This window comes from Carassius gibelio, chromosome A9 (genome assembly GCF_023724105.1).
Source record: "Carassius gibelio isolate Cgi1373 ecotype wild population from Czech Republic chromosome A9, carGib1.2-hapl.c, whole genome shotgun sequence".
NCBI lineage: Eukaryota > Metazoa > Chordata > Actinopteri > Cypriniformes > Cyprinidae > Carassius > Carassius gibelio.
Window position 1 is genome coordinate 9,752,265 of NC_068379.1, and position 24,149 is coordinate 9,776,413.

Below are 24,149 nucleotides of genomic sequence, written 5' to 3' on the forward strand. Positions count from 1 at the left end.
TGACATTCTGAATCGTAAGGGTTTGGGGTTCACATCAGAGAATCGGGTCTTCTCTTTTGGGTTATCCAGGTTTGTATGTTAGGGCTTGCGTGGGACATGCTATATAGTATGAATAGCAAATTATACATAGGGGATTTCTACAATAAAAAAAAAATATTTAGAAATGCCCTTGTAATATTTTCATAATAAAGTTCCTGTTGCTTGTTAACACAAGTATTTAATTTTATTTGTATGTATATGTATATATATGTGTATGTATGTATATGTGTATGTATGTACATGTGTATGTATGTATATGTGTGTGTGTGTGTGTGTGTGTGTATACAGTGGGGCTCGAAAGTTTGGCCACCCATTGCAGAATCTGTGAAAATATGAGTAATTTTCAAAAAAATAAGATAGATCATACTAAATGCATGTTATTTTTCATTTGGTACTGTCCTGAGTAAGATATTTTTTATAAAAGATATTAACATTTAGTCCACAAGACAAAAAAATTGCTGAAATTATTAAAATACCCCCCTCAAAAGTTTGGGAATCCTTGGTTCTTAATACTGTGTTCTGTAACCTGATGATCCTCGACTGTCTTTCTGTCTTGTGATGGTTGTGCATGAGTCCCTTGTTTGTTCTGACAGTTAAACTGAGCAGCGTTCTTCAGAAAATCTTTAAGGTCCTGTAGATTTCCAGCATCTTTGCATATTTGAACCCTTTCCAGCAGTGACTTTGATTTTGAGATGCATCTTTTCAGACTGAGGACATTTGAGGGACTCAAACACAACTATTTAAAAAGATTCAAACATTCACTGATGCTCCAGAAGGAAACAAGATGCATTAAGAGCTGGGGGTGAAAAAAATATTTCATCAAGCACGTTGAGTAATGGCTTCTCCTGCTATTGTTATTTGCACCTCTTGCCACATGTACAGTTTATCTATCTCGGTCGCAGATGAGGGATTCACATGTGATAAATGCAGGGAAATAGTTAGGCTGACAGAGAAGATTTTAGAATTAGAGACACGCATCCAAACTTTAATTTGAGGACAGTAAGAATGTTAGGGCACTAGATACGGCTTTGGATGCGTCTAGCTCAGGGTTTCCTGTACATTGTTCTGTTCCGGAAACAGAGCCCCTGCAGCAGGGCAACTTGCAAGTATTGCAATGCAGTGCTTAGATACTTCAAGTACAACCTTGTTGTTGTAGTACCATCTCAACAGCCAACACCCGGGCATCATTAGAGAGGCGGCCGCGGAGCCTGCGAGTACCTTCCCCCAACCTACCATCCCCACGATGCTAGTGCAAAACATGTGCAGTGGTGCTAAAGCCGAAAACATAACACGGGATTTGCAGAATGATTGAAAAGGACATGATGCCAATTAGAATGGTGGAGAGTGAAGGCTTTAAAGAACTGATGAATATTATTCAACCCCACTACAGAATTCCCTCGCGTTCGGCAATCACACGCCGCATTGAAAAACGATATGAGGCAAAAAGAGATTCACTAAAAGAAGATCTACATTTTAGGCTTATTCTCAAATTCAGATTGTGTTAGGGGGCGGGATTATTAGGCAATTTTAATCGGACAATTTGACCGGATAGATTTAATTTTGTCTGACATTTCTTTTTTTTCGGCCGGTAATTATATATATATATATAATTATATTATATATATATATATATATATATATATATATATATATATATATATATATATATATATATATAATTATATAATTATATAATATATATATATATATATATATATATATATATATATATATATATATATATATATATATATAATTATATAATTATATTATATATATATATATATATATATATATATATATATATATATATATATATATATATATTTACATTACATTTATTCATTTAGCAGACGCTTTTATCCAAAGAGACTTACAGATGAAGACAGTGGAAGCAATCAAAAACAACAAAAAGAGCAATGATATATCCCAGCAAGCAATTTTGCGTCTAATAGACGTCTAATAGCCGTCTAAACACAGCCCAGACGTCTAGGCTAAATCGAGGCTAATTTTGGGCTGTCAGTGAAAATCTAATAGACGTCTAAACATACCCCAAGAATAGACAGCTATTGAATGACTACATATATACGTCTAATAGACGTCGAACCATAGCCCAAGAATAGACAACCAGACAGCTATTGAACGACTATATTTATAAGTCCAATAGACGTCTAAACATAGCCCAAGAATAGACTAGTCATCCATTACACTACATATACATGTAATAGACAACATAATGAGGCATAAGGATTCTTTTCACTCAAATATAACAGGTTCTCATAAATGAAAATCCATCCAAACTAATTGAATATAAAGGGATTTATTTTGAACAATTATATAGACAACAACAACTTGGACAACATTCAAACATAAAAATGAACAAATAAAACACTGGAAAAATATGTAAAACAATTCATTTTTAAGAATTAACTGTTGACTTTAGACCCATAACCCCCACCCCCTGCCCTCCCTGGTGCTTGTTTGAAATGATTTGAAATTGCAGTTTTTATTTCCAATTCCGTAGCTGATGGAAAGCTAGTCATCACTGCGTCTGCCAAATGAGAAAAAGGAAAGAATTATTGCTCAAGAAAAACATTGTTGACAATCCTTTTTAACTAATTAGTCAATCACTTTTGCTAGGATGATTTGATAGAGTTAACAGAATATAGATTGAGACTATATAATTTATATCAATATAGACAATAATTTTTATCAATATTATAATTAATATCAATAATTGAACATTTTTGCTCGTGTAATGGTGATGCAATACGGCGTGTAACGATACGCGTATTGAACAATTCTGTACAAGATATACACACATACATATATATACACATACATACACACACATATACAGTTACTTTTTGTGAGAAGTAACTAGTAACTATAACTAATCACTTTTTTTTTAAGTAACTTGACCAACACTGTATACACACACACACACACACACACACACACACACACACACACACACACAGTGAGAGAGAATTTCACTGTTAATTAGCCTAAACAGACATGCATACCTCTGATGACTGAGAATAAGGCAGTTGATTGAAAGGACTTCTTCTGTAGTGGACCTCCTCCTTTCATGTTGAATGTAGACATCAGGGAATTTTTTAAAACACTACAGTATAATACAAAATAAAGTGGTTAACTATTGCTGCTAAAAACTGACATTTCAAAAGTAACGTTAAAGGAAGTCTTTTTTAAATCTCTAATTTGCGTATTGACCACATAAAAATCTTATTCAGTATCGACACCAGATTGTTTGATAAATGTTGCATAATTTGTAGGCTTTACCTGTCCAGCATTCTTCTTGTACTGTCTTTGAAGTTTTTTCCTCCAATTTTACACAACTGTGTCACCTGAACAACACAAGCCAATGTCAGTACTTGGCAGTTAGTATTACAGTATATGCTTCATTTTCAAAGTATTTACCAACCTTAAAGGTTGATGCCCATTGACCTGCAAGTTTTCCATCACTGACCCTATAAAACTCTTATTTCAGCAGATCAAAATTTTTATACTGCTGGATACTTTTTATGATTTTTCAATTTAAATCAATTATTATTTTATAATTATTGCCCATTTAAAACGAATTGTTTCAACTCAATCTTAATGTACAATGATATTGTGTTTTTTTTTTGTCTCAATAGTCTGATAGTATGCAACAAGCCATGGTTCAGTCATACATTGCATATTATATTTCAAATTAATTTTAGACTGTCAAAGATGAGCATTTTAGTGTTGAAAAGTTGCTTTGGAGTGTTTTTTGGTTTGTTAGTTTTTTACCATTGCTGCCCGTGTATTCCCACTTTCAAGCTGCCTCTCTAAGTACTCGAACTCATCTTCAGTGCCCAAGGTTGACATGTGGAACCCAGTTTCTGGTTCCACAATTTTCCCTATTCTTCGCAGTTCATCTTTTATTTCTAAAAGTTGTGTCAAAACCTTTTTTTGAAATCCTAAATGCAACAAAGGCATTGTGTTAATTTAAAGTACAATAATGCATCACAATACTGAGGTATGACAACTCCTAAACATCAATAACAAAAATTTTGAATGAGAATTTTAACAAATCACTGCCTTCTCATCTATATTGGACATCAAGGAAAAGAACTGTGGCCAGCTATCAACCAGAAGATAAAAGATAAAGTGAATAATCTTTAATTACTCCCACGGTCATGATTCAGGAAAATTTAAAAAAATATTATAGTAACAATGTATTGATACTTACTTTTGTCTGTCATTGGAAACCTGTCTTTCTTTTCTGTAAAAAAAAAGAAAGAAAAAAAGAAGCAAAAACATGTAACAGACATGGCAAAAAGCTAATCTCATAAGTATGTCCATACTAACCTTGTGGGTTTCTGACTTGAGGACTTCCAGATTGGCGCTCAGTCCTGGAAGCTGCAATTAAGTACCAATATACTATTATTTGGACTATTCAGATCAGTATCTGACTACTCTAGCAAAACATGTCCATACTAACCTTGGGAAATTCTGCTTTGAGGAGTCATGGATTGGCGCTCAGTCCTGGAAGCTGCATTTAAGTACCAATATACTATTATTTGGACTATTCAGATCAGAATCTGACTACTCTGGCAAAACATGTCCATACTAACCTTGTGGGTTTCTGACTTGAGGACTTCTGGATTGGCGCTCAGTCCTGGAAGCTGCAATTAAGGACCAATATACTTTTATTTGGACTATTCAGATCAGTATCTGACTACTCTAGCAAAACATGTCCATACTAACCTTGGGAAATTCTGCTTTGAGGAGTCCTGGATTGGCGCTCAGTCCTGGAAGCTGCATTTAAGTACCAATATACTATTATTTGGACTATTCAGATCAGAATCTGACTACTCTGGCAAAACATGTCCATACTAACCTTGTGGGTTTCTGACTTGAGGACTTCTGGATTGGCGCTCAGTCCTGGAAGCTGCAATTAAGTACCAATATACTATTATTTGGACTATTCAGATCAGAATCTGACTACTCTGGCAAAACATGTCCATACTAACCTTGTGGGTTTCTGACTTGAGGACTTCTGGATTGGCGCTCAGTCCTGGAAGCTGCAATTAAGTACCAATATACTATTATTTGGACTATTCAGATCAGAATCTGACTACTCTGGCAAAACATGTCCATACTAACCTTGTGGGTTTCTGACTTGAGGACTTCTGGATTGGCGCTCAGTCCTGGAAGCTGCAATTAAGTACCAATATACTATTATTTGGACTATTCAGATCAGAATCTGACTACTCTGGCAAAACATGTCCATACTAACCTTGGGAAATTCTGCTTTGAGGAGTCATGGATTGGCGCTCAGTCCTGGAAGCTGCATTTAAGTACCAATATACTATTATTTGGACTATTCAGATCAGAATCTGACTACTCTGGCAAAACATGTCCATACTAACCTTGTGGGTTTCTGACTTGAGGACTTCTGGATTGGCGCTCAGTCCTGGAAGCTGAAATTAAGTACCAATATACTATTATTTGGACTATTCAGATCAGTATCTGACTACTCTAGCAAAACATGTCCATACTAACCTTGGGAAATTCTGCTTTGAGGAGTCCTGGATTGGCGCTCAGTCCTGGAAGCTGCATTTAAGTACCAATATACTATTATTTGGACTATTCAGATCAGAATCTGACTACTCTGGCAAAACATGTCCATACTAACCTTGGGAAATTCTGCTTTGAGGAGTCCTGGATTGGCGCTCAGTCCTGGAAGCTGCAATTAAGTACCAATATATGATTATTTGAACTATTCAGATCAGAATCTGACTACTCTGGCAAAACATGTCCATACTAACCTTGGGAAATTCTGCTTTGAGGAGTCCTGGATTGGCGCTCAGTCCTGGAAGCTGCAATTAAGTACCAATATATGATTATTTGGACTATTCAGATCAGAATCTGACTACTCTAGCAAAACATGTCCATACTAACCTTGTGGGTTTATGACTTGAGGACTTCTGGATTGGCGCTCAGTCCTGGAAGCTGCAATTAAGTACCAATATATGATTATTTGGACTATTCAGATCAGAATCTGACTACTCTGGCAAAACATGTCCATACTAACCTTGGGAAATTCTGCTTTGAGGAGTCCTGGATTGGCGCTCAGTCCTGGAAGCTGCAATTAAGTACCAATATATGATTATTTGGACTATTCAGATCAGAATCTGACTACTCTAGCAAAACATGTCCATACTAACCTTGTGGGTTTATGACTTGAGGACTTCTGGATTGGCGCTCAGTCCTGGAAGCTGCAATTAAGTACCAATATATGATTATTTGGACTATTCAGATCAGTATCTGACTACTCTAGCAAAACATGTCCATACTAACCTTGGGAAATTCTGCTTTGAGGAGTCATGGATTGGCGCTCAGTCCTGGAAGCTGCAATTAAGTACCAATATATGATTATTTGGACTATTCAGATCAGAATCTGACTACTCTGGCAAAACATGTCCATACTAACCTTGGGAAATTCTGCTTTGAGGAGTCCTGGATTGGCGCTCAGTCCTGGAAGCTGCAATTAAGTACCAATATATGATTAGGACTATTCAGATCAGAATCTGACTACTCTGGCAAAACATGTCCATACTAACCTTGGGAAATTCTGCTTTGAGGAGTCCTGGATTGGCGCTCAGTCCTGGAAGCTGCAATTAAGTACCAATATATGATTATTTGGACTATTCAGATCAGAATCTGACTACTCTAGCAAAACATGTCCATACTAACCTTGTGGGTTTATGACTTGAGGACTTCTGGATTGGCGCTCAGTCCTGGAAGCTGCAATTAAGTACCAATATACTATTATTTGGACTATTCAGATCAGTATCTGACTACTCTAGCAAAACATGTCCATACTAACCTTGGGAAATTCTGCTTTGAGGAGTCATGGATTGGCGCTCAGTCCTGGAAGCTGCAATTAAGTACCAATATATGATTATTTGGACTATTCAGATCAGAATCTGACTACTCTGGCAAAACATGTCCATACTAACCTTGGGAAATTCTGCTTTGAGGAGTCCTGGATTGGCGCTCAGTCCTGGAAGCTGCAATTAAGTACCAATATATGATTATTTGGACTATTCAGATCAGAATCTGACTACTCTGGCAAAACATGTCCATACTAACCTTGGGAAATTCTGCTTTGAGGAGTCCTGGATTGGCGCTCAGTCCTGGAAGCTGCAATTAAGTACCAATATATGATTATTTGGACTATTCAGATCAGAATCTGACTACTCTAGCAAAACATGTCCATACTAACCTTGTGGGTTTATGACTTGAGGACTTCTGGATTGGCGCTCAGTCCTGGAAGCTGCAATTAAGTACCAATATATGATAATTTGGACTATTCAGATCAGAATCTGACTACTCTGGCAAAACATGTCCATACTAACCTTGGGAAATTCTGCTTTGAGGAGTCCTGGATTGGCGCTCAGTCCTGGAAGCTGCAATTAAGTACCAATATATGATTATTTGGACTATTCAGATCAGAATCTGACTACTCTAGCAAAACATGTCCATACTAACCTTGTGGGTTTATGACTTGAGGACTTCTGGATTGGCGCTCAGTCCTGGAAGCTGCAATTAAGTACCAATATACTATTATTTGGACTATTCAGATCAGTATCTGACTACTCTAGCAAAACATGTCCATACTAACCTTGGGAAATTCTGCTTTGAGGAGTCATGGATTGGCGCTCAGTCCTGGAAGCTGCAATTAAGTACCAATATATGATTATTTGGACTATTCAGATCAGAATCTGACTACTCTAGCAAAACATGTCCATACTAACCTTGTGGGTTTCTGACTTGAGGACTTCTGGATTGGCGCTCAGTCCTGGAAGCTGCAATTAAGTACCAATATATGATTATTTGGACTATTCAGATCAGAATCTGACTACTCTGGCAAAACATGTCCATACTAACCATGGGAAATTCTGCTTTGAGGAGTCCTGGATTGGCGCTCTGTCCTGAAAGCTGTAATGAGTAATGACATTTAAAAAATTTGCTAGTTTACTATTTCACCACCCAAAAAAATAAATAAAAAATATGTTATGCTTTGTCCTGACATATCAGTTTTGTTTTTTCCATTAACCTGGGGTTGAGGTGCATATTGGTAAATCCGAAAAACGACCCCTGAATGCCTGCTTAGTCCCTGAAAAAAAACATTGGAATTAGAGATACAGTACACATCAAGATTGTATTGCATTCATCTAATAAAAAATAAAGCTGCTCTGTTTTTGTGAATTAAAGAGAAGTCATTGATTTCGAAATACAGAGCTCTATTTTTCTGCAATAATGAGTTTGTTAATTTCTCAAGTGAATGCAATTTATCTCGACAGGACTTTTATAGTCAACAAACAACAATAATCAAAGCACATCTTACTTTTTGGCGTATCAATTCTAGTTGAGTCCATGGAGTGTGGAGTGCCTTTATAGTCACAGAAAGCATAATGTATTATTTTAAAACAGCTATGGATGAAATACCAGTATGCTACTTAGGGCTACTCATTATTTAATTTGAATATTTTTCTTTACTTAGTTCAATAATTGGAGAGAGGCGTTGTGGAGTTTGTTGACAACCTAAAAAAAACAAAACAATTATATGGCCTGAGAGCTTTGTTGAACTCCTAACAGTGAACATTTAACTCTATATACAGTGCTCTGTCACCTTTCATTAATTTCTCCATTTATCCAATCGAGTGTTAAATATATCCATCCACGGTTAATTTTAGAGATGTTCCGATACCCTTTTTCTCTTCCCGATACCGATTCCGATACCTGGGCTCAGGGTATCGGCCGATACCGAGTACTGATCCGATACCTGGGTGTGTATCTGTATATACAGCTGTATATACTACTAGCCCTGTGTAAATTGCTAGAATTCTTTTTATGGTGTGCTTCAGACAGATCCCTCAATAAAACATGAACAAATACATGGTGAACTACTGTATTTATTACAGTATTTTTATTATCTAACATGAATTTGACAGTATTATTTATTTTCATATGCAAAAAAGAACTTCAAATGCAGCCAAAAATCTAACACCGCAAACTAAAAAAGGTATTTAAGTTTTACAATATAACTGTATAAAAAAACTGCAACAAATAAGTCTAGGAATATAAAAAAAGATCTATTAATCAGATAATCTCTTTACAACAAAACAAGTAAAAAACAAGCAACCATCTAGGCATAATTATTATTATTATAGAGACGTATTATTATTACTGTAGGCTACAACAGTAGCTTTATATATTGTCAATTTACTCATGTAAACCAAACATTTATTTTAATGGGCTGCCATGAAGATCTTTGAGTGTCTGTGTTTATGATATGACAGTATTCTCAAATGAAACGGTAAATTCTCATGAAGTGACGGTTTATGCGTTCGTGTCCTCATGACACACAGCAGAGACTACAAAACAGCGAGCTCTCGCGCATCTGTGCCAGTCACCCACAGAGATGTAGATTTTGCGGGAGTAATATTTAAATAGTATTTTGCAGTTTAATATTCACAGACACTAGTATATATTCGGCTACTGTCTGGAGCCCTGCGCTTTGACTTACACGGAAGCGACTGAACGCAGCTGCCGGTACTGAATATACTTGAGAGTCTGTAACTACCGGTACTACAGAGACATACTGCTAACCACTGATCTATAATATAGAAGCGGCTTCACTGTCTTTTGGCAGTTTAGAATGTGATGAGTGATCCAGTCATATATAGATCAGGGCTGCTAACGCGTTTTCATTTCTTCTTCGCTGCTCTAAACAGGGGTTGCTTGTGGCAACACAGCACAACTTCCTGTGTTTTCAATGCATTTTGAGCAGCGAAGAAGAACCGTGCAGCAGTTAGGCAAAGCTTGCGGTCATAACTAGGTATTTTTTAAGAAAATGGTATCGGATCGGTATATGGGTTCATGTACTCGCCGATGCCGATGCCAGAATTTGTTGTGGTATCGGAGATATTTCCGATACTAGTATCGGAATCGGAACAACTCTAGTTAATTTAAAAACAATATTGCTAATAATTTTCAGTACATGTATTTCTTGTGTTTATTGCAAGAAACACAGTCAGAAGTCATTTGTAAGTGGTCAATGCTTCTATTGAAATTTAAATCATACTCCATATTTGATAAATTGAGAAATGAGTAGAAGGTAGCTGAGTGTAGCATATAAAGCTAACTGCACCCTGTTAATACTGCACAACATTAAAAAATAAACTGAGTTTACAGTTAGGTCTGTCTACATTATATATCCTACTTGATTGTGTAGACATTTCGTGGTCATCCAATGGACTCATAGCACCTAGTGAAAGATTTCAATAAATAATTGTTCTCAATACTACACTATGGTTACACTTTGAATATTATGCAAGCAAGTATAAACTTTAAAACAATTTTCTTGACAAGAAAATGTGAAAAAATTAATAATTTATATTTTCAAAAAGTCTACTTACAAGGATTTGTAGTAGGTGGAGTTGAAAAAAGGTCCTCAGAAAAGATTTCTGCTGGATCTAGCAAAATAAATAAGAAATATAATATTGTTTTTTATAGTAAAATGCTTTACACAGAATGCCTAAAATTCACCCATTCAAAATAAGAGCATTTAAGCTTTTTTTTTTTTTTTGCTCTAGTACATACACTATTCACTATTATAAGGCAAATGATTGAAGCAGCAATGATCCATGAGCATTTCTTAGGGCAAACACATTTGAATGAAATGGCCAATATCCATACCATAACCACTTATTTTACAAGTACGATTAATGACCTTACCCATTTTTGAATGGACCCTCTTCATCGGCTTATTTCCCTTCTTATTTTTTGGTACTAAAAAGAATAGTATAAGCATCAATAATTAATTAAAAAATAAAATAAGTATTTTTTTATATTATATATATATATATATATATATATATATATATATATATATATATATATAAAGCAAAACAAGTGAATTGAAATTAAACTTCTGTGCACGTTGCCAAAATAATAAATATACTATAATGTGTTTTGTGTACCTGAGGCAGTGCTAGGTTTGGAGGCCGTATCATATTTTTTGGGTGGCTCAGGGAAAGTACAAACTATAACATGAAAGGAATATATTACAATAATGTAAATGAGATGTAAACACTTATGTTTTTTTTATATTATTTCTTAAAACAATTATATATTATGCAAAAGCATTTAATGGAACAGCCACAGAATTCTGACTGACAGCACAGAAAAAGGACTGTTATTGCTCGTGAAATATTCACATGCCACCTGATGATCTTTAATATAACAAATAAGGTGATTAAAATGGCCTATTTACAAATTTAAATGTATACTGATTTGTTATATTATATAATATGCAATCAGCATTAATGTATTTAAAGAAAAAAAAAAAAACAGCACAACTACCTCGGTAGTTCTGTGGTGGTGGTGGTGATGGGATCAAGTAGTCTGATGAGCTGATATCTAAAAACAATTGTAATATGGCCATGGTATAAAATTTATTCTGCGATTTTGACCTGCATCAACAAAGTTGTAAAAGAAACTGAAAGGTGAAAATGGCACTTACCTTGGATGTAGTCTGCATAATTTTTCTTTTTTGGTGCACGCCTCAGTCCTTGAGACATAATGGCCTGTGGATTGGACAAATGTAAAGACTTATTAATAACGGTAATCAAATACAAGAATGATGAGTCATGAGTTTTTTTAGATTCATCTGGCATACGAGTCAGTATTTTAATTGACGTCGGCAATATTCTCACCCATAAAAGTTAACTGACGAGACCGGACCAAGTTTCAGTTAATCTTAGAGACATGAAGAAGAGGGAATATGGCAAATCCCTGTGCATGTGTTAAACACACAGCCTTCCTTTGCAGATACTTTGCCTTTAAAAGCTTCCTCTTTGCTCTGCTAAGGTCATTGTCCATCACATATATGATGTTAATCAGCTTTGACTCACAAGGAAGATCAAACAGCTGCTTTGTTACCTTTGGGTCGATAACATCCACAACCAACATCCCATCTTGACGCTTTTCCCTCACAAACACAATTTGTTCAGTCTCCAACAGGAAGCAGTGATTTGGTGCCTTGGTTGATATAGAGTACGGTTTGCACCTCCATTGCTTCATGTGTTGCTTTGTATTTGCTTTTTCGGCCAATCTTTTAGTGACCTGGGCGACTGGATTTTTGCTATTTCTGACCATTTTTTTAATGGACTGCAGGTGGTTCTCAAATGGAAAGCAGGACAACTCATTCAAGGAGCATTTGAAGTTCAAAACGTCATCAGCAATGTGTTTGATGGAATGTATGTTGTATGTTGGGAAAGTTTCCCCATACAGTTCAGAACAGTTATCCACAAAGTGTTCCAGCAGGTTTTGGGCATATCCTAGGTAATGTTCTCTTCTGGCATCATCATCATCCAAGAGAATAGACATACCAATTGTTAATGACAGGAAGTGATGATAATGGTCCTGAGACAAAACATCCTGCAACACAAGTGGTCCTGTGTACAGCAGAAATTGCCGTAGTTCAGTTGCTTTCCAGCGATCTAGTTCGGTCAGAGATCTTGGCTGCCTGGCAAACTCTGCAGGCATTGCACCTTTCAGTTGTACCAACTGATTGTTGATTTTTTCACTCTGTTCTTTTTTCAACCTGCAAATAACTGGGCCGCGCAACAAAAACGTAAGTAATCTTTTCACAGCTCCTAGAAAAATTAGGTGCATGTGGTCTAGAGGAAATTGTGAGACACATTTAATTCCAAGTTGGGCTAGAGGTGTAGGTTCCTTCTGATGGTTTGGATACTGCAACTGCCTGAATTTATCATCAGTGAGTTTCTCACAAGACACTTTATTCAAGTGGACAACCCTTCCCTCAACTGATGTGGCCACTGACAAACAACGCTCACATCCATGCAAAGCATTATGCCCTTTGATGCACTTCAGAAATGCTCTTGCTGGAGCATCACATATGAATGCTCGCAGAGTTACTTTGTGCACTGTGGTTTTGTGTGGGACACCATTTTCCATAAGCACCTGCAATTCTGCTATTAAATCACGAAGATAGTCATGAACAGGGTCGGGCTTGCTGTTGCCATAATAAAGAGCAACCAGAAATGGATCAAAAGTAGCAAATTTAGCTAGAATAGGCCAAAAATGAGTTTTACTGGACTTGAATATTGGCAGACCATCTATATTGATAGTAAGGTCTACAGGACCTGTAAACCATGTGTTTTGTGAAAGGAGCTGGAGAATACCCGGCTCTAAGCCATGGTATGTGTACTGGCCACCACATATGTTTTTAATTTCAAATCCAGAAGGGGTTTGTAGCAGTGTTCTGCTATCTTTTGGAAGTGTATGTCCATGTGTTCTCAAAATTCCTAGCAGCTTATTTAACGCAGCATGTGTCTGACTTGTTGTTGTTGCCCATTCAGCCAAATCATTGTGTAATGATGGTGTGTCATCGCAATCAGAATAATCAAACTCTGTACTACAGTCACTGGAATCAGCAGTTTCCTTGTATCCATAATCCAAATTTGATGGATCCTCTTCAGCATCTACAATCAAAGAAGGACCCCCCTCAAACAAATGTCCTTGTGTGGATGTACCCTCTCCAGACACATCTCCTAGCACTGATGTACCCTCCCCAGACACATCTAACACTGATGTACCCTCCACAGACAAATGTCCTTGAACATCCAAATCTAGATATTCATCCAAGCTGCTACTTGATGCAGCGAGAGCATTAACTCGATCTCTCATGCGACGCCATTCTTTTAGATATTTGGGATCCATTAACTGCTGAATATGGAAATAAAATTGACATTATAATTGATTATGTAACACTGTTATCCCAAGACATGTCTGACTACTATAATAATGTGTTTTTAAACTGAAATACAGTATTTTTTAAATTATCATTCTAATGAAGGTGAAAACAGATTTTATTTTCATTTCTACTTTAGTTCTTCCCTCAAGTTTAAAGGGATAGTTCACTTTGAAATTAAATTTTGGTTTGTTTTAGCTTACCTTAAGGACGTCCAAGATGTAGGTGTCTTTGTTTCCGCAGTAGTTTCAACTTTGATTTTTTAGGTCAAACTATACTTGTCTGTCAGTCATATAATGCAGGTGTATATGGTCACCACCTAAAAAGGCCATGCACAGAGAAGTCCAAATTAAACAATTCCCCATCGTAAGTACACATTGATGGCCTAAGACACGAAATGAGCAGTCTGTGTGAGAAAATGAACATTACTTATATCGTTTTTACCTCTTGTACACAGCCACGTCCAAGTGATATGAGGGCTCGCATGCTTCCAGGTGTGTGATGCGTCCGCGTTCTGGCTTAATTTGCGCAAGCGCCACACTTAGACTAAGCCAGCCCAGAATGCGCACACACCGAAGCACGCGCGCCCTCAGATCACTTCGACGTGGCTGTGTTATAAGAGGTAAAACGATATAAATACTGTTTGTTTTCTCACACAAACCGCTCGTTTCGTGTCTTAGGCTATCAGTGTGTATGGTGGGAAATTGTTTAATTTGGACTTCTCTGTGCATGCTCTTTCAGGTGGTGACCATATAGACCTGCATTATATGACTGACAGACAAGAACAGTTTGACCTAAAAATATAAAAATTGAAACTACTGCGGAAACAAAGACACCTACATCTTGGATGCCCATAAGGTAAGCTAAAACATATCAAAATTTAACTATCATTATAAATCATTCTTTATCACTTACTCATATAACTCTAATAAACATAAAAAGATACTTATAGGCGTAGTTCACTTAAAAAAAAAAAAAAAAAAAAAAAAATTAATAATTTACTCACTTTCACTTGGTTCCAAACCTGTATGGCTTTCTTCTGTTTAACACACACAAAAAAAATATATTTTGATGAATGTTGGTAACAAGACATTTAATGGTAGTCACTGACAAGTGTTCTGTATATTCAATTGCTGTTCTTTTTTGACTGATTGCAGGATAATTTGCAATAAACAGTGTCTTTAAATCAAATATAGTGGATTACATCTCTCCAGTTTTGAGGTTTTTACAGTGGCTATCTGTCTGTCAAAAAATTCATATCCAAAAAATACAGTTGGTTATTAAATTAACATTTTAAGGCAAAAATTAAATTTCTAATCTTCTGATGCACTATGAACCATCCAGAGCAGACCTCTCAGGACATCTGGGACAGTACCCAGCTACTTTTATATCTCCAAAGTCAAAACAAAACATGGAGAAGCAGCATTCAAATTTATATCTTAAACAAATTCACTGAAAACTGAATGTATGCTGCATATTTTAACTATTTACAAACAAGTTTAAAGACTTTATGTTTGCCACTACCTTTTATTAAATGGAGAATTTTTTTTATTTTTATTTCTTTTCATGTTGCACTATGCTGCTGTTAAATTTTATGTAAAGTACTTACAAAATTTGCTTTAAATCAACTCTAATTTAAATACAAATATATACTGGTATCTTTATAATAATAAAAAAATAGTAATGATAAGTTTCATAGTTTCATGCTTACCACATTCATTGAATTTAGTTACATTTGCAATAACACGTGCAGGTAACGTTAACTTTTTTTGGAGAAAAGTATTACTCTGCAATGTTAATGTTAAAATGTCACGGTTTCTACACATTATAACAGCTAACTAATTTAAACAATGAACATATAAAAAATAACACGCATACTTACAAGATCGAAGTAGAAATGTGAAGGTTTTCGCTCACCCGTTGCTCTCCGACAGCTGCCTCGTGTAAAATAAAATGGCGGAAATGTTTATCGCGAGATTTGTCTAAAGTGATCTAGTCACGCAATGGCATTAATCCCAGTAGACATGACTTCAGTAGTGTTTCGATTGTGCCATCTGGCGGGGGGGAAATGCAATTGCATTTGATTTGATTTTTTTTTTTTTTTTATCGTAGATTGTGTATGAATGTTTGACAGAAAATATATATTAAGCTGTGTAAGCGAAAACATTTCAAAGACTAATATTCTAGGTCGCTGGTCTGAATCTGGGCTATAGCCAAGCCGTACGTAGACCAGATTGCCTTGATTTCACCAGGTGGGCTAAAGCAGACATAGCCCGTCCAATTCGGAGCTGAATCGTGACTACAGATCGACCATGCCGTGAAATGACATATTGAACCTTGATATCATACCAATGCGAACATGATTGATTATTAACCATTTCATGCACTGCCTGAATACAATTAATCAGTTTTGACTAAAAGTGGGCTACAATAGCCAGGTCTGAATACGAGCTAAATCGTGGCTACGCACAGCCTACACATATAACATGTAAAATAAAGTAAACCAAACAACTTGTAATCACGGTAGACTCTGCGTACATGATGGAATATCATACATCTCACAAGTTATTTTGCAAAAAAAAATGCATTTATCCAGATTAAATGTTATTTGGGCTAAAAGTGGGTTACACATAGCCGGACTATATCGGGTCTATATTTAACCCAGACGTTGAAATGACGGCTATTGCTTGCTGGGATAAGTGCTATAACAAGTCTCAGTTAGGTTAACACAGTACATGTAGCATGGGATTTTAACTAATATAATAAATAAAAAGAAAACAGATAGAATAAAAAAAATAAAAGAATAGAGCAAGCTAGTTAGAGGTCTTTACACATACACACACACACACACACACAGCGCCACCGCTCCCAACACGCGCATCACGCACAGTAGGGCACCAAGTGCTGAGGGGGCACCAAAAATAGCCTAATGATTTTTTTTTTTTTTTTAATGCCGGTATTATTTCATTAGCCTATAGAAATAGTAGGCACATTTTAGCCATGTATATGTAACAAAAAAGGGGGAACAAGAAAGATATTTAATAATTGCTCTAGTCTAGTCCGGTCTAGTCTAGAAAGTACGGGAAATGTGCTGCATGTGCGTGCTGCTGCTAATCGTAATGCGCCTCGAACTTGCTGACGTTAATGTTAGCATCAGCAAACTATGTAATTATAACTTACAATATAAAGACGTGTTTCCACTCGTCTGGAGGTCTCGCGGCACGGTAGACGCGAATTCTCCTCATTCGCGCATCTAGTTACAACAGATTCTGAGTTATGAAAAGGGCCATTGCAAGCTGATAGCGACCGGCTTTTGCGGTGGAAAATTGGCAGTAATACCCCCACCTTGCGCAGCTGTAGTCTACCGGAGTGTCCTGGGACATCAGTGCGGTCGGAGCGCGTCTTCTCAACAGCTGGACATATAGTGAATAAAAAACGCTCTGCTCTGGACCCCGAAAATTTTGCCATGAAACTTCATGCCAATAAATAAGAAATATTGCTGACTGTTTCCAGCTCTCTCGTTACGTTCGTCCGTTTATTGACGTTGAAAAAGGAAACGTCTTTTTGTTAAACATGGAAAATCGATTTTACAATAGATTCAATGAACACTTATGTCTTAAAAATCGAAAATGATTTTATCACAAAAGTGACAGCCCTAGTACTTATTGATGATTATTTAATTTAATCTTTTCAAAGTGACATTGAATTAAAAAAAAAAAAAAAAGAAGTATGGATTTTGATTTTTTTTTTTTTGATTTTGCTATTCTGTTGACTGTTTACAAAGTCAGCTAAACTGTGAAGATTTTCTTTCTCTTTTTAGTGTTCTTAAGTTTTATACTGTGATGCTGCTATTGTGTGTTATTGGTATTGAGTTATGTTTGGTAATAAAAAGTTAAACTGGCAAAAAACAAACATTTTTTGTTTCTTTCTCATCATAAAGGAATTATGCTCAGGGCACCAAAATGGCTAGCAGCGGCACTGCACACACATACATATACAATTGCATAATAAATGAAAAGAAAATAGAATACAAAAAGATTAGAAAGGTAGTTAGATTTTTTAAAGAATATAATTAGAATAGTGAGTGTTAAAGTTAGAGGGTCAAATAAAGATGGAAGAGATGTGTTTTAAGGCGATTCTTAAAGATGGCTAAGGACTCAGCTGCTCGGATTGAGTTGGGGAGATCATTCCACCAGAAGGGAACATTTGATTTAAAAGTCCGTAAAAGTGACTTTGTGCTTCTTTGGGATGGCACAATCAAGCGATGTTCACTTGCAGAACGCAAGCTTCTAGAGGGCACATAAGTCTGAAGTAACGAATTTAGGTAAATGGGTGTAGAGCCAGTGGTAGTTTTGTAGGCAAACATCAATGCCTTGAATGTTATGCGAGCAGCTATTGGAAGCCAGTGCAAATTGATAAACAGAGGTGTGACTTGTATTATTTTAGGCTCATTAAAAATTAATCTTGCTGCCGTGTTTTGATTTAATTGTAAAGGTTTGATAGAATTGGCTGGAAGACCTGCCAAGAGGGCATTGCAATAGTCCAGCCTGGACAGAACAAGAGCTTGAACAAGGAGTTGTGCAGCATGTTCCGAAAGAAAGGGCTTGATCTTCTTGATGTTGAATAAAGCAAATCTGCAGAAAGTCAGCTGATCATCAATCATAACTCCAAGGCTTCTAGCTGTTTTTGAAGGAGTTATGGTTGATGTGCCTAACTTGATGGTGAAATTGTGATGGAACGATGGGTTTGCTGGAATCACAAGCAGTTCTGTCTTGGCAAGGTTGAGTTGAAGGTGATGGTCCATCATCTAAGAAGAAATGTCAGTTAGACAAGCTGAGATGCGAATAGCTACCGTCGGATCATCAGGATGGAATGAGAGGTAGAGTTGAGTGTCATCAGCATAGCAGTGGTATGAAAAGCCATGTTTTTGAATGACAGAACCTAATGATGCCATGTAGACAGAGAAGAGAAGTGGTCCAAGAACTGAGCACTGAGGCACCCCAGTAGTTAGATGTTGAGACTTGGACACCTCACCTCTCCAAGATACTTTGAAGGACCTATCTGATAGGTAAGACTCAAACCATTGAAGTGTTGCTCCTGAGATGCCTTTCGCCAGTAGCGTTGATAGGAGGATCTGGTGGTTAATTGTGTCAAAAGCAGCGGACAGATCAAGCAGGATAAGTACTGAAGATTTGGATTCTGCTCTTGCCAGTCTTATTAATTAATTAAAAACGTTGCAAAGTCTTCAGCTATTAGAGATGAAGCAGGAGGAGGAGGACAAAGAAGTGAGGAAAATGTTTTAAAAAGCATGCGAGAGTTAGATGAATTGTTAATTTTGTTATGGTAGTATGTCCTTTTAGCAGAGGAGACATTAGCAGAGAAAGAAGATAGGAGTGACTGATACACAATAAGATCAGTAGTATTTTTGGATTTGCTCCACACCCTTTCAGGAGCTCTAAGCTTAGAACAGTGTTCGCGTAGAACATCAGATAACCAAGGGGCAGAAGGGGTGTTACGGGCTGGCCTGGAAGATAAGGGGCAAACAGTGTCTAAACAAGATGTAAGAGTGGAGCAGAAAGTATCAGTAGCACTGTTAGCATCCAAAGATGCAAACAGTTTAGGGGAAGGAAGTGAAGATGAAACCATTGCAGATAGCCGGGAGGGTGAAAGTGTGCGTGGGTTACGTCGAAAGATGACATGTGGAGGGGTAAGTGATGTGTCAGGGATCATGTTGAGGTTAAGAGTGAGGAGGAAGTGATCCGACGTGTGCAGTGGAGTAACCAGAACATGATCAGTAGAGTAGTTTCGTGTATAAATAAGGTGGAGTCGCACGGTAGAGTCGATGGTCTTTACACTCTTCGGTCTTCACACGAGGAGGGCTTAACTGGAGGGCTGCCGTGAATGCTGCCAAGGTATACTAATCTTTTTTAAACCCGACAAAACGGAAATTGAATTCAGCTGAACTTACTTTACTGTTTATCACAACAAAGGTCTAACTAAGCGCACAACACTGACAACATATGCGATAGAGTACGAGACCAAACGCAGCACGTCTCAACACAGTAAACAAACAAGTGTTTCCTAGCAACGACAACTGCGCTAAACACTAATGAGACAAAAAAAAAAATACACGTTCGATCTGCTTTTAACACCCGCTGATTTAACTGCTTCTCACAAAGGGTATTTCTTTACACTCTCTTGGCTGGTGCTTGAACACACTTTACTGTTTATCACAACAAAGGTCTAAGCAAGCGCACAACACTGACAACGTATGCGATAGACTACGAGACCAAACGCAGCACGTCTCGTTATATATATATATATATATATATATATATATATATATATATATATATATATATATATATATATATATATATATATATATATGTATGTATGTGTAACCCGTCTTGTCTGTCTGCATTGTGTTCTGGGTTGTTCTCAAGTAGACACAGGGGCACTGGCTGTCACAATGTGGTTTATTGAAAAACCCCACAGTACAGTTTCACATTCAAGGAAAGAAAAAAAAAAAAAAACCCGTTTGAAAGAGAAAAACTTAATGGTGTGCACTCTTTCTGAGGCAAAGAGAGGCCCTATATAACAAGTCTCTGAACCATCCTCTCAATAAGCCTATTGACAGACCTAACCACCCTCCCAGTTCTAGTTACGACCCTGCCTTGAATTCTGTTATCAACTACAGCAGTCTGAGTAACAGTAGAGTCAGCAGGTGAGCAGGCTTGAGTGGGGGTTGAATCAGTAAGAGATGTATCAACGTCAGTAGGTGCATTTGACTGAACAAGGTCTGGGTCAGACAGAGTTGCTTTAGGTGAACTGGCCATGTCTTCATGAGTGTGGAATAGAAACTTCTTCATCTGCTGAAGCCTCAGCAGCTCGATCTGGGTCTGACAGAACCCATGAGGACGTCCGTGCCATAGAAGACTCTCGCTCCAGATTGCTCAGGCTATCCACATCTCCGCAGACACTTGTGACATCCACTTCTGATTAGCTGACAAAAGACTGATTCTCCACGGTGTCTTGGATAGGAAGGAAGCTCACATCAAGCAAAAGGTTCCTGTGCACAACCTTGCTCTGGCCAGAGGCATCACTGATCTTGTAGATGTGAGTCTTGGGGTTCCGCTCCACTACCGTATACACTGCAGGTTCCCACTTGTCGGCCAACTTCTTTTTTCCTTTCTCTCCCTTAATCGCAAGCAGCACTCGGGCTCCAACATGTAAGGAAACTCCTCTGACCTTTTTATTGTACTGACGAGCCTGCTGTTCCTGCTCTTTAGTGGCATGCTGCTGGGTGATGTTGGCTGCCTCAGACAGGTAAGATAGCAGGGTCCTTGAGTAGCTGCTGAAGTCTGTCACAGTGAGGTCATGCAGAACAGACTGAAATACAACATCAACTGGGAGCCTCATTAAGTGGAAGGGTGCATAGCCGGTTGTTTTGTGAGCAGTCGCATTGTATGCAAATGTCAGTGTCTGGATCTGCTGTGGTCATTCTTGCTTGGCTCTCAGAGGAAGACACCGTATCATGTTGCCCAGTGTGCGGTTAAAGCGCTCTGTGCCCCCGTTGCCCATTGGGTGATGCCGTTGTATGAGACTTTGCCACCCCAGACAGCTGCAGCAACTCGGACACCAGCTCACTCTCAAAACTAGGGCCCTGGTCAGAGTGGATGCGCTCAGGGAACCCATAGACACAAAAGACACGATCCCATAACTTTCTGGCCACTTGCTTGGCAGTCTGGTTCCTGCAAGGAAAGGCAAAAGCCATTTTCGTAAAGTGGTCAGTCGCCACCAGCACATCAACAGAGTTCTTGTTCTTATCCTCTGCTGACCAAAAATCAATGCAGACCATCGCACATGCTCTCTCGTATCTCTCTCCATACTGGGCCAGAAGAAGCACTGTCTTGCCAGATGGAGCGGCCTCGCCTGTCCTTGGTGCCCTGCCAAGTCATGAACTCCCTTCAAGGCATCACCCCTCAAACTGGCTGGCAGTAGCAACTGGAATCTTTTCATCCTACTCACAGGGTCCCTCGTTTCTCGGTACAAGACACCATTCCGAATGACTAGCCTCTCCCAGTGTTTCAGTAATGCCAACGAACTGGGGCCCATACTGTGCCTTTCTCGTCTGGATGGCCGACGTCTGCGGACCACAAACGGGAGAACCGAAGATATAGTGGGATCCTGAAGCTGCTTATCTTCCAATTCGCGCAGAGTGAGTGAGGGCAAGGTACAATGGCCTGCAGATTGCAGCTGTTGGACATGTTGGCCAAGACAAAGAGCCCTGTTCTCCACACCACTCCTCCAGGAACTGTGAGAGGCTAGAGCAGCTTTGACTTCAGCTGCACTGTAGGAGCCTGCAGTGTCATGTGGTGGCTCGTGTTGTTGAACCGCTTGGTGGTGTTGGACGCCCAGTCTGCATGTCTGTTGCACCTCCTCACCCTCTGCACCTTCAGCTTCCTGCACTAGGCTACCATATGGCTTTTGGATCAGAGGGATCTCGACTGAGTGTGTCTGCTACAACATTTTTTGGGCCTGGGATGTATTTCAGGTCGAAGTTGTATGAAGACAGTTTGGCTACCCATCTCTCTTCGTATGCATGGAGCTTGGGCTTGGTCATGATGTGGGTCAGCGGGTTGTTGTCTGTCCACACTGTAAAGTTATGTCCCTTCAGCCAGTGACTGAACTTCTCAGAGACGCTCCATTTCAGTGCCATAAACTCAAGACGATGAGCGGGATATCTTTGCTGTGACTTGCTGAGGGTCTTACTGGCAAAAGCAATGGGGCGAGCCTTGTCCTCCCCTACTGGCAATTGTGACAACACAGCCCCAAGCCCGTCCAGGGATGCATCAACGCACAGGATGAATGGTCTGGAGAAATCAGGATGGGCCAATACAGCACAGTTGAGCAGATCTGTCTTGAGCTCCTGGAAAGCTTTTTCGCATTCAGGAGTCCAATCTGCCGCAGTCAGCTTCCTGTACATACCCGCACCTCCTCCACTCCTACCAGTCCGGCCTCTCCTCTTCTGGCCTGCCGTCAGAGCAAACAGGGGCTTGGCAATGGCTGAGCAGCCAGGGATGAAAGACTGGTAGAAGAACACCATGCCAAGAAATGACTTCAGCCTCTTTACAGATGGAGTCCGACCATCTCCTCCATCAGAGCCTCCTTTGGCATCTTGCAGATGACATCAACCTTGGTGGGATCCACTGCAACCCCACTTTGGTCGATAACGTGACCAAGGAACCTCCCTGACCTCATCAGAAGGTGGCATTTCTTGGGGCTCAGCTTGAGGTTGTTGTCTCTGAACTTACTGAAGACCACATGAGCCTGTTTAGTGCTTCTTCCTCAGTGGGCGCAAAGACAAGTAGGTCGTCTAAGTAGCAGAGAAGGCTTGAGAAGTTACGGCTGCCAAAGATGCTCAGCATCATACGCATGAATGATGCTGGGCTGTTACAAAGCCCCTGCGGCATCCTGTTGTACTCGTACAAACCAACAGGTGTCGTGAAGGCTGTATACTTCTTGTGGTCTTCACACATCGGAACAATATAGAAGCCTGAGGTCAGATCCATTGTACTGAAAACAGCATTACGTCCCAGTGCTGCTAGACAGTCGGTCTGATGAGGCAGTGGGTGAGCATCTTTTAAAGTCCATGCATTCAGCCACCTGAAGTCTGTGCAGATTCTGAGCCCACCATCTTTCTTCCACACCATGACGAGAGGGGATGCATACTCACTGATGTACTTGCGGATGATCCCCCTCTCCTCCATGTCTGAGAGCACACGTCCTCTCTCGTGGTCCATTCCTTGGCTGCCTTGAAGCTGAGTCTGTTAGAGAGTATGGGGTCTGGGCAAAACTTTATAAACATCATGCATACCTCCCGTCCTGGATATTCAACACTTCGTCTCTGTCTCTTTAGGCACTCGTCAGCGATATCAATGGCATTATTCAACCTGATCCAGTAGTCCATCACCCCTTCATCTCGCAGTGGCATGGTGTTATAAAAGTCAGCCATTGGCATGGATGAGTAGGTCAACTCACTAAAGTGTTGTTTCAGTATGTCAAAGACAAAGTCGGGAGTAGCGTGAGTGGAGTTATGTCGTAGGGTAACCCGTACTACATCTCTAGCCTTCCCCCTTAGCTTAGCTAGTATCTCCTGTAGCTGCTGGTGTACTGGAACATTACTCTCACGAAAATATGCCCATACCATTTCCACCCACTCCCGGACAGAACACTTATCACTGCTATCACCCCTATAAATAGGAGGCTC

At 38.8% G+C, this 24,149-nt stretch overlaps 2 protein-coding genes across 51 annotated transcripts in view; one reads left to right on the plus strand and one right to left on the minus strand.

Annotated features, from left to right (window-relative positions):
* The window catches only part of LOC128020216 (uncharacterized), a 426,958-nt gene that overhangs the window by 334,484 nt on the left and 68,325 nt on the right, over positions 1-24,149 (plus strand). The window lies entirely within an intron of this gene.
* On the minus strand, positions 2,241-11,792 carry LOC128020204 (serine/arginine repetitive matrix protein 2). 50 transcript variants are annotated; one of them, XM_052606929.1, is made up of 28 exons: positions 11,624-11,791; positions 11,461-11,520; positions 11,082-11,144; positions 10,837-10,890; positions 10,518-10,574; positions 10,322-10,366; positions 8,596-8,640; positions 8,444-8,488; positions 8,153-8,212; positions 7,984-8,034; positions 7,851-7,901; positions 6,524-6,574; positions 6,258-6,308; positions 5,992-6,042; positions 5,460-5,510; positions 5,327-5,377; positions 5,194-5,244; positions 5,061-5,111; positions 4,928-4,978; positions 4,795-4,845; positions 4,662-4,712; positions 4,529-4,579; positions 4,396-4,446; positions 4,277-4,309; positions 3,835-4,004; positions 3,343-3,407; positions 3,066-3,166; positions 2,243-2,590 (listed from the first exon to the last, which is right to left on the minus strand). In XM_052606929.1, the coding sequence occupies exons 1-28, from the start codon at positions 11,775-11,777 to the stop codon at positions 2,466-2,468; spliced, it is 1,791 nt and encodes a 596-aa protein (XP_052462889.1). In that variant the 5' UTR covers positions 11,778-11,791; the 3' UTR covers positions 2,243-2,465. The 50 variants fall into 50 exon arrangements, with proteins under 50 accessions (XP_052462941.1, XP_052462889.1, XP_052462890.1 ...); XM_052606930.1 differs by lacking the exon at positions 6,524-6,574 and adding an exon at positions 6,654-6,704; XM_052606934.1 differs by lacking the exon at positions 6,524-6,574 and adding an exon at positions 7,053-7,103.

What these genes read in the sequence shown, in the direction of transcription:
- LOC128020204 (XM_052606929.1), bottom strand. Translation starts at nt 11,777, where the DNA reads ATGCCAGATGAATCTAAAAAAACTCATGACTCATCATTCTTGTATTTG. An exon ending in TCAAGTCAGAAACCCACAAG is followed by an intron (nt 4,580 to 4,661) that starts GTTAGTATGGAC and finishes ACTTAAATGCAG; the next exon opens with CTTCCAGGACTGAGCGCCAA. An exon ending in CTTATTCTCAGTCATCAGAG is followed by an intron (nt 2,591 to 3,065) that starts GTATGCATGTCT and finishes CTCATTTGGCAG; the next exon opens with ACGCAGTGATGACTAGCTTT.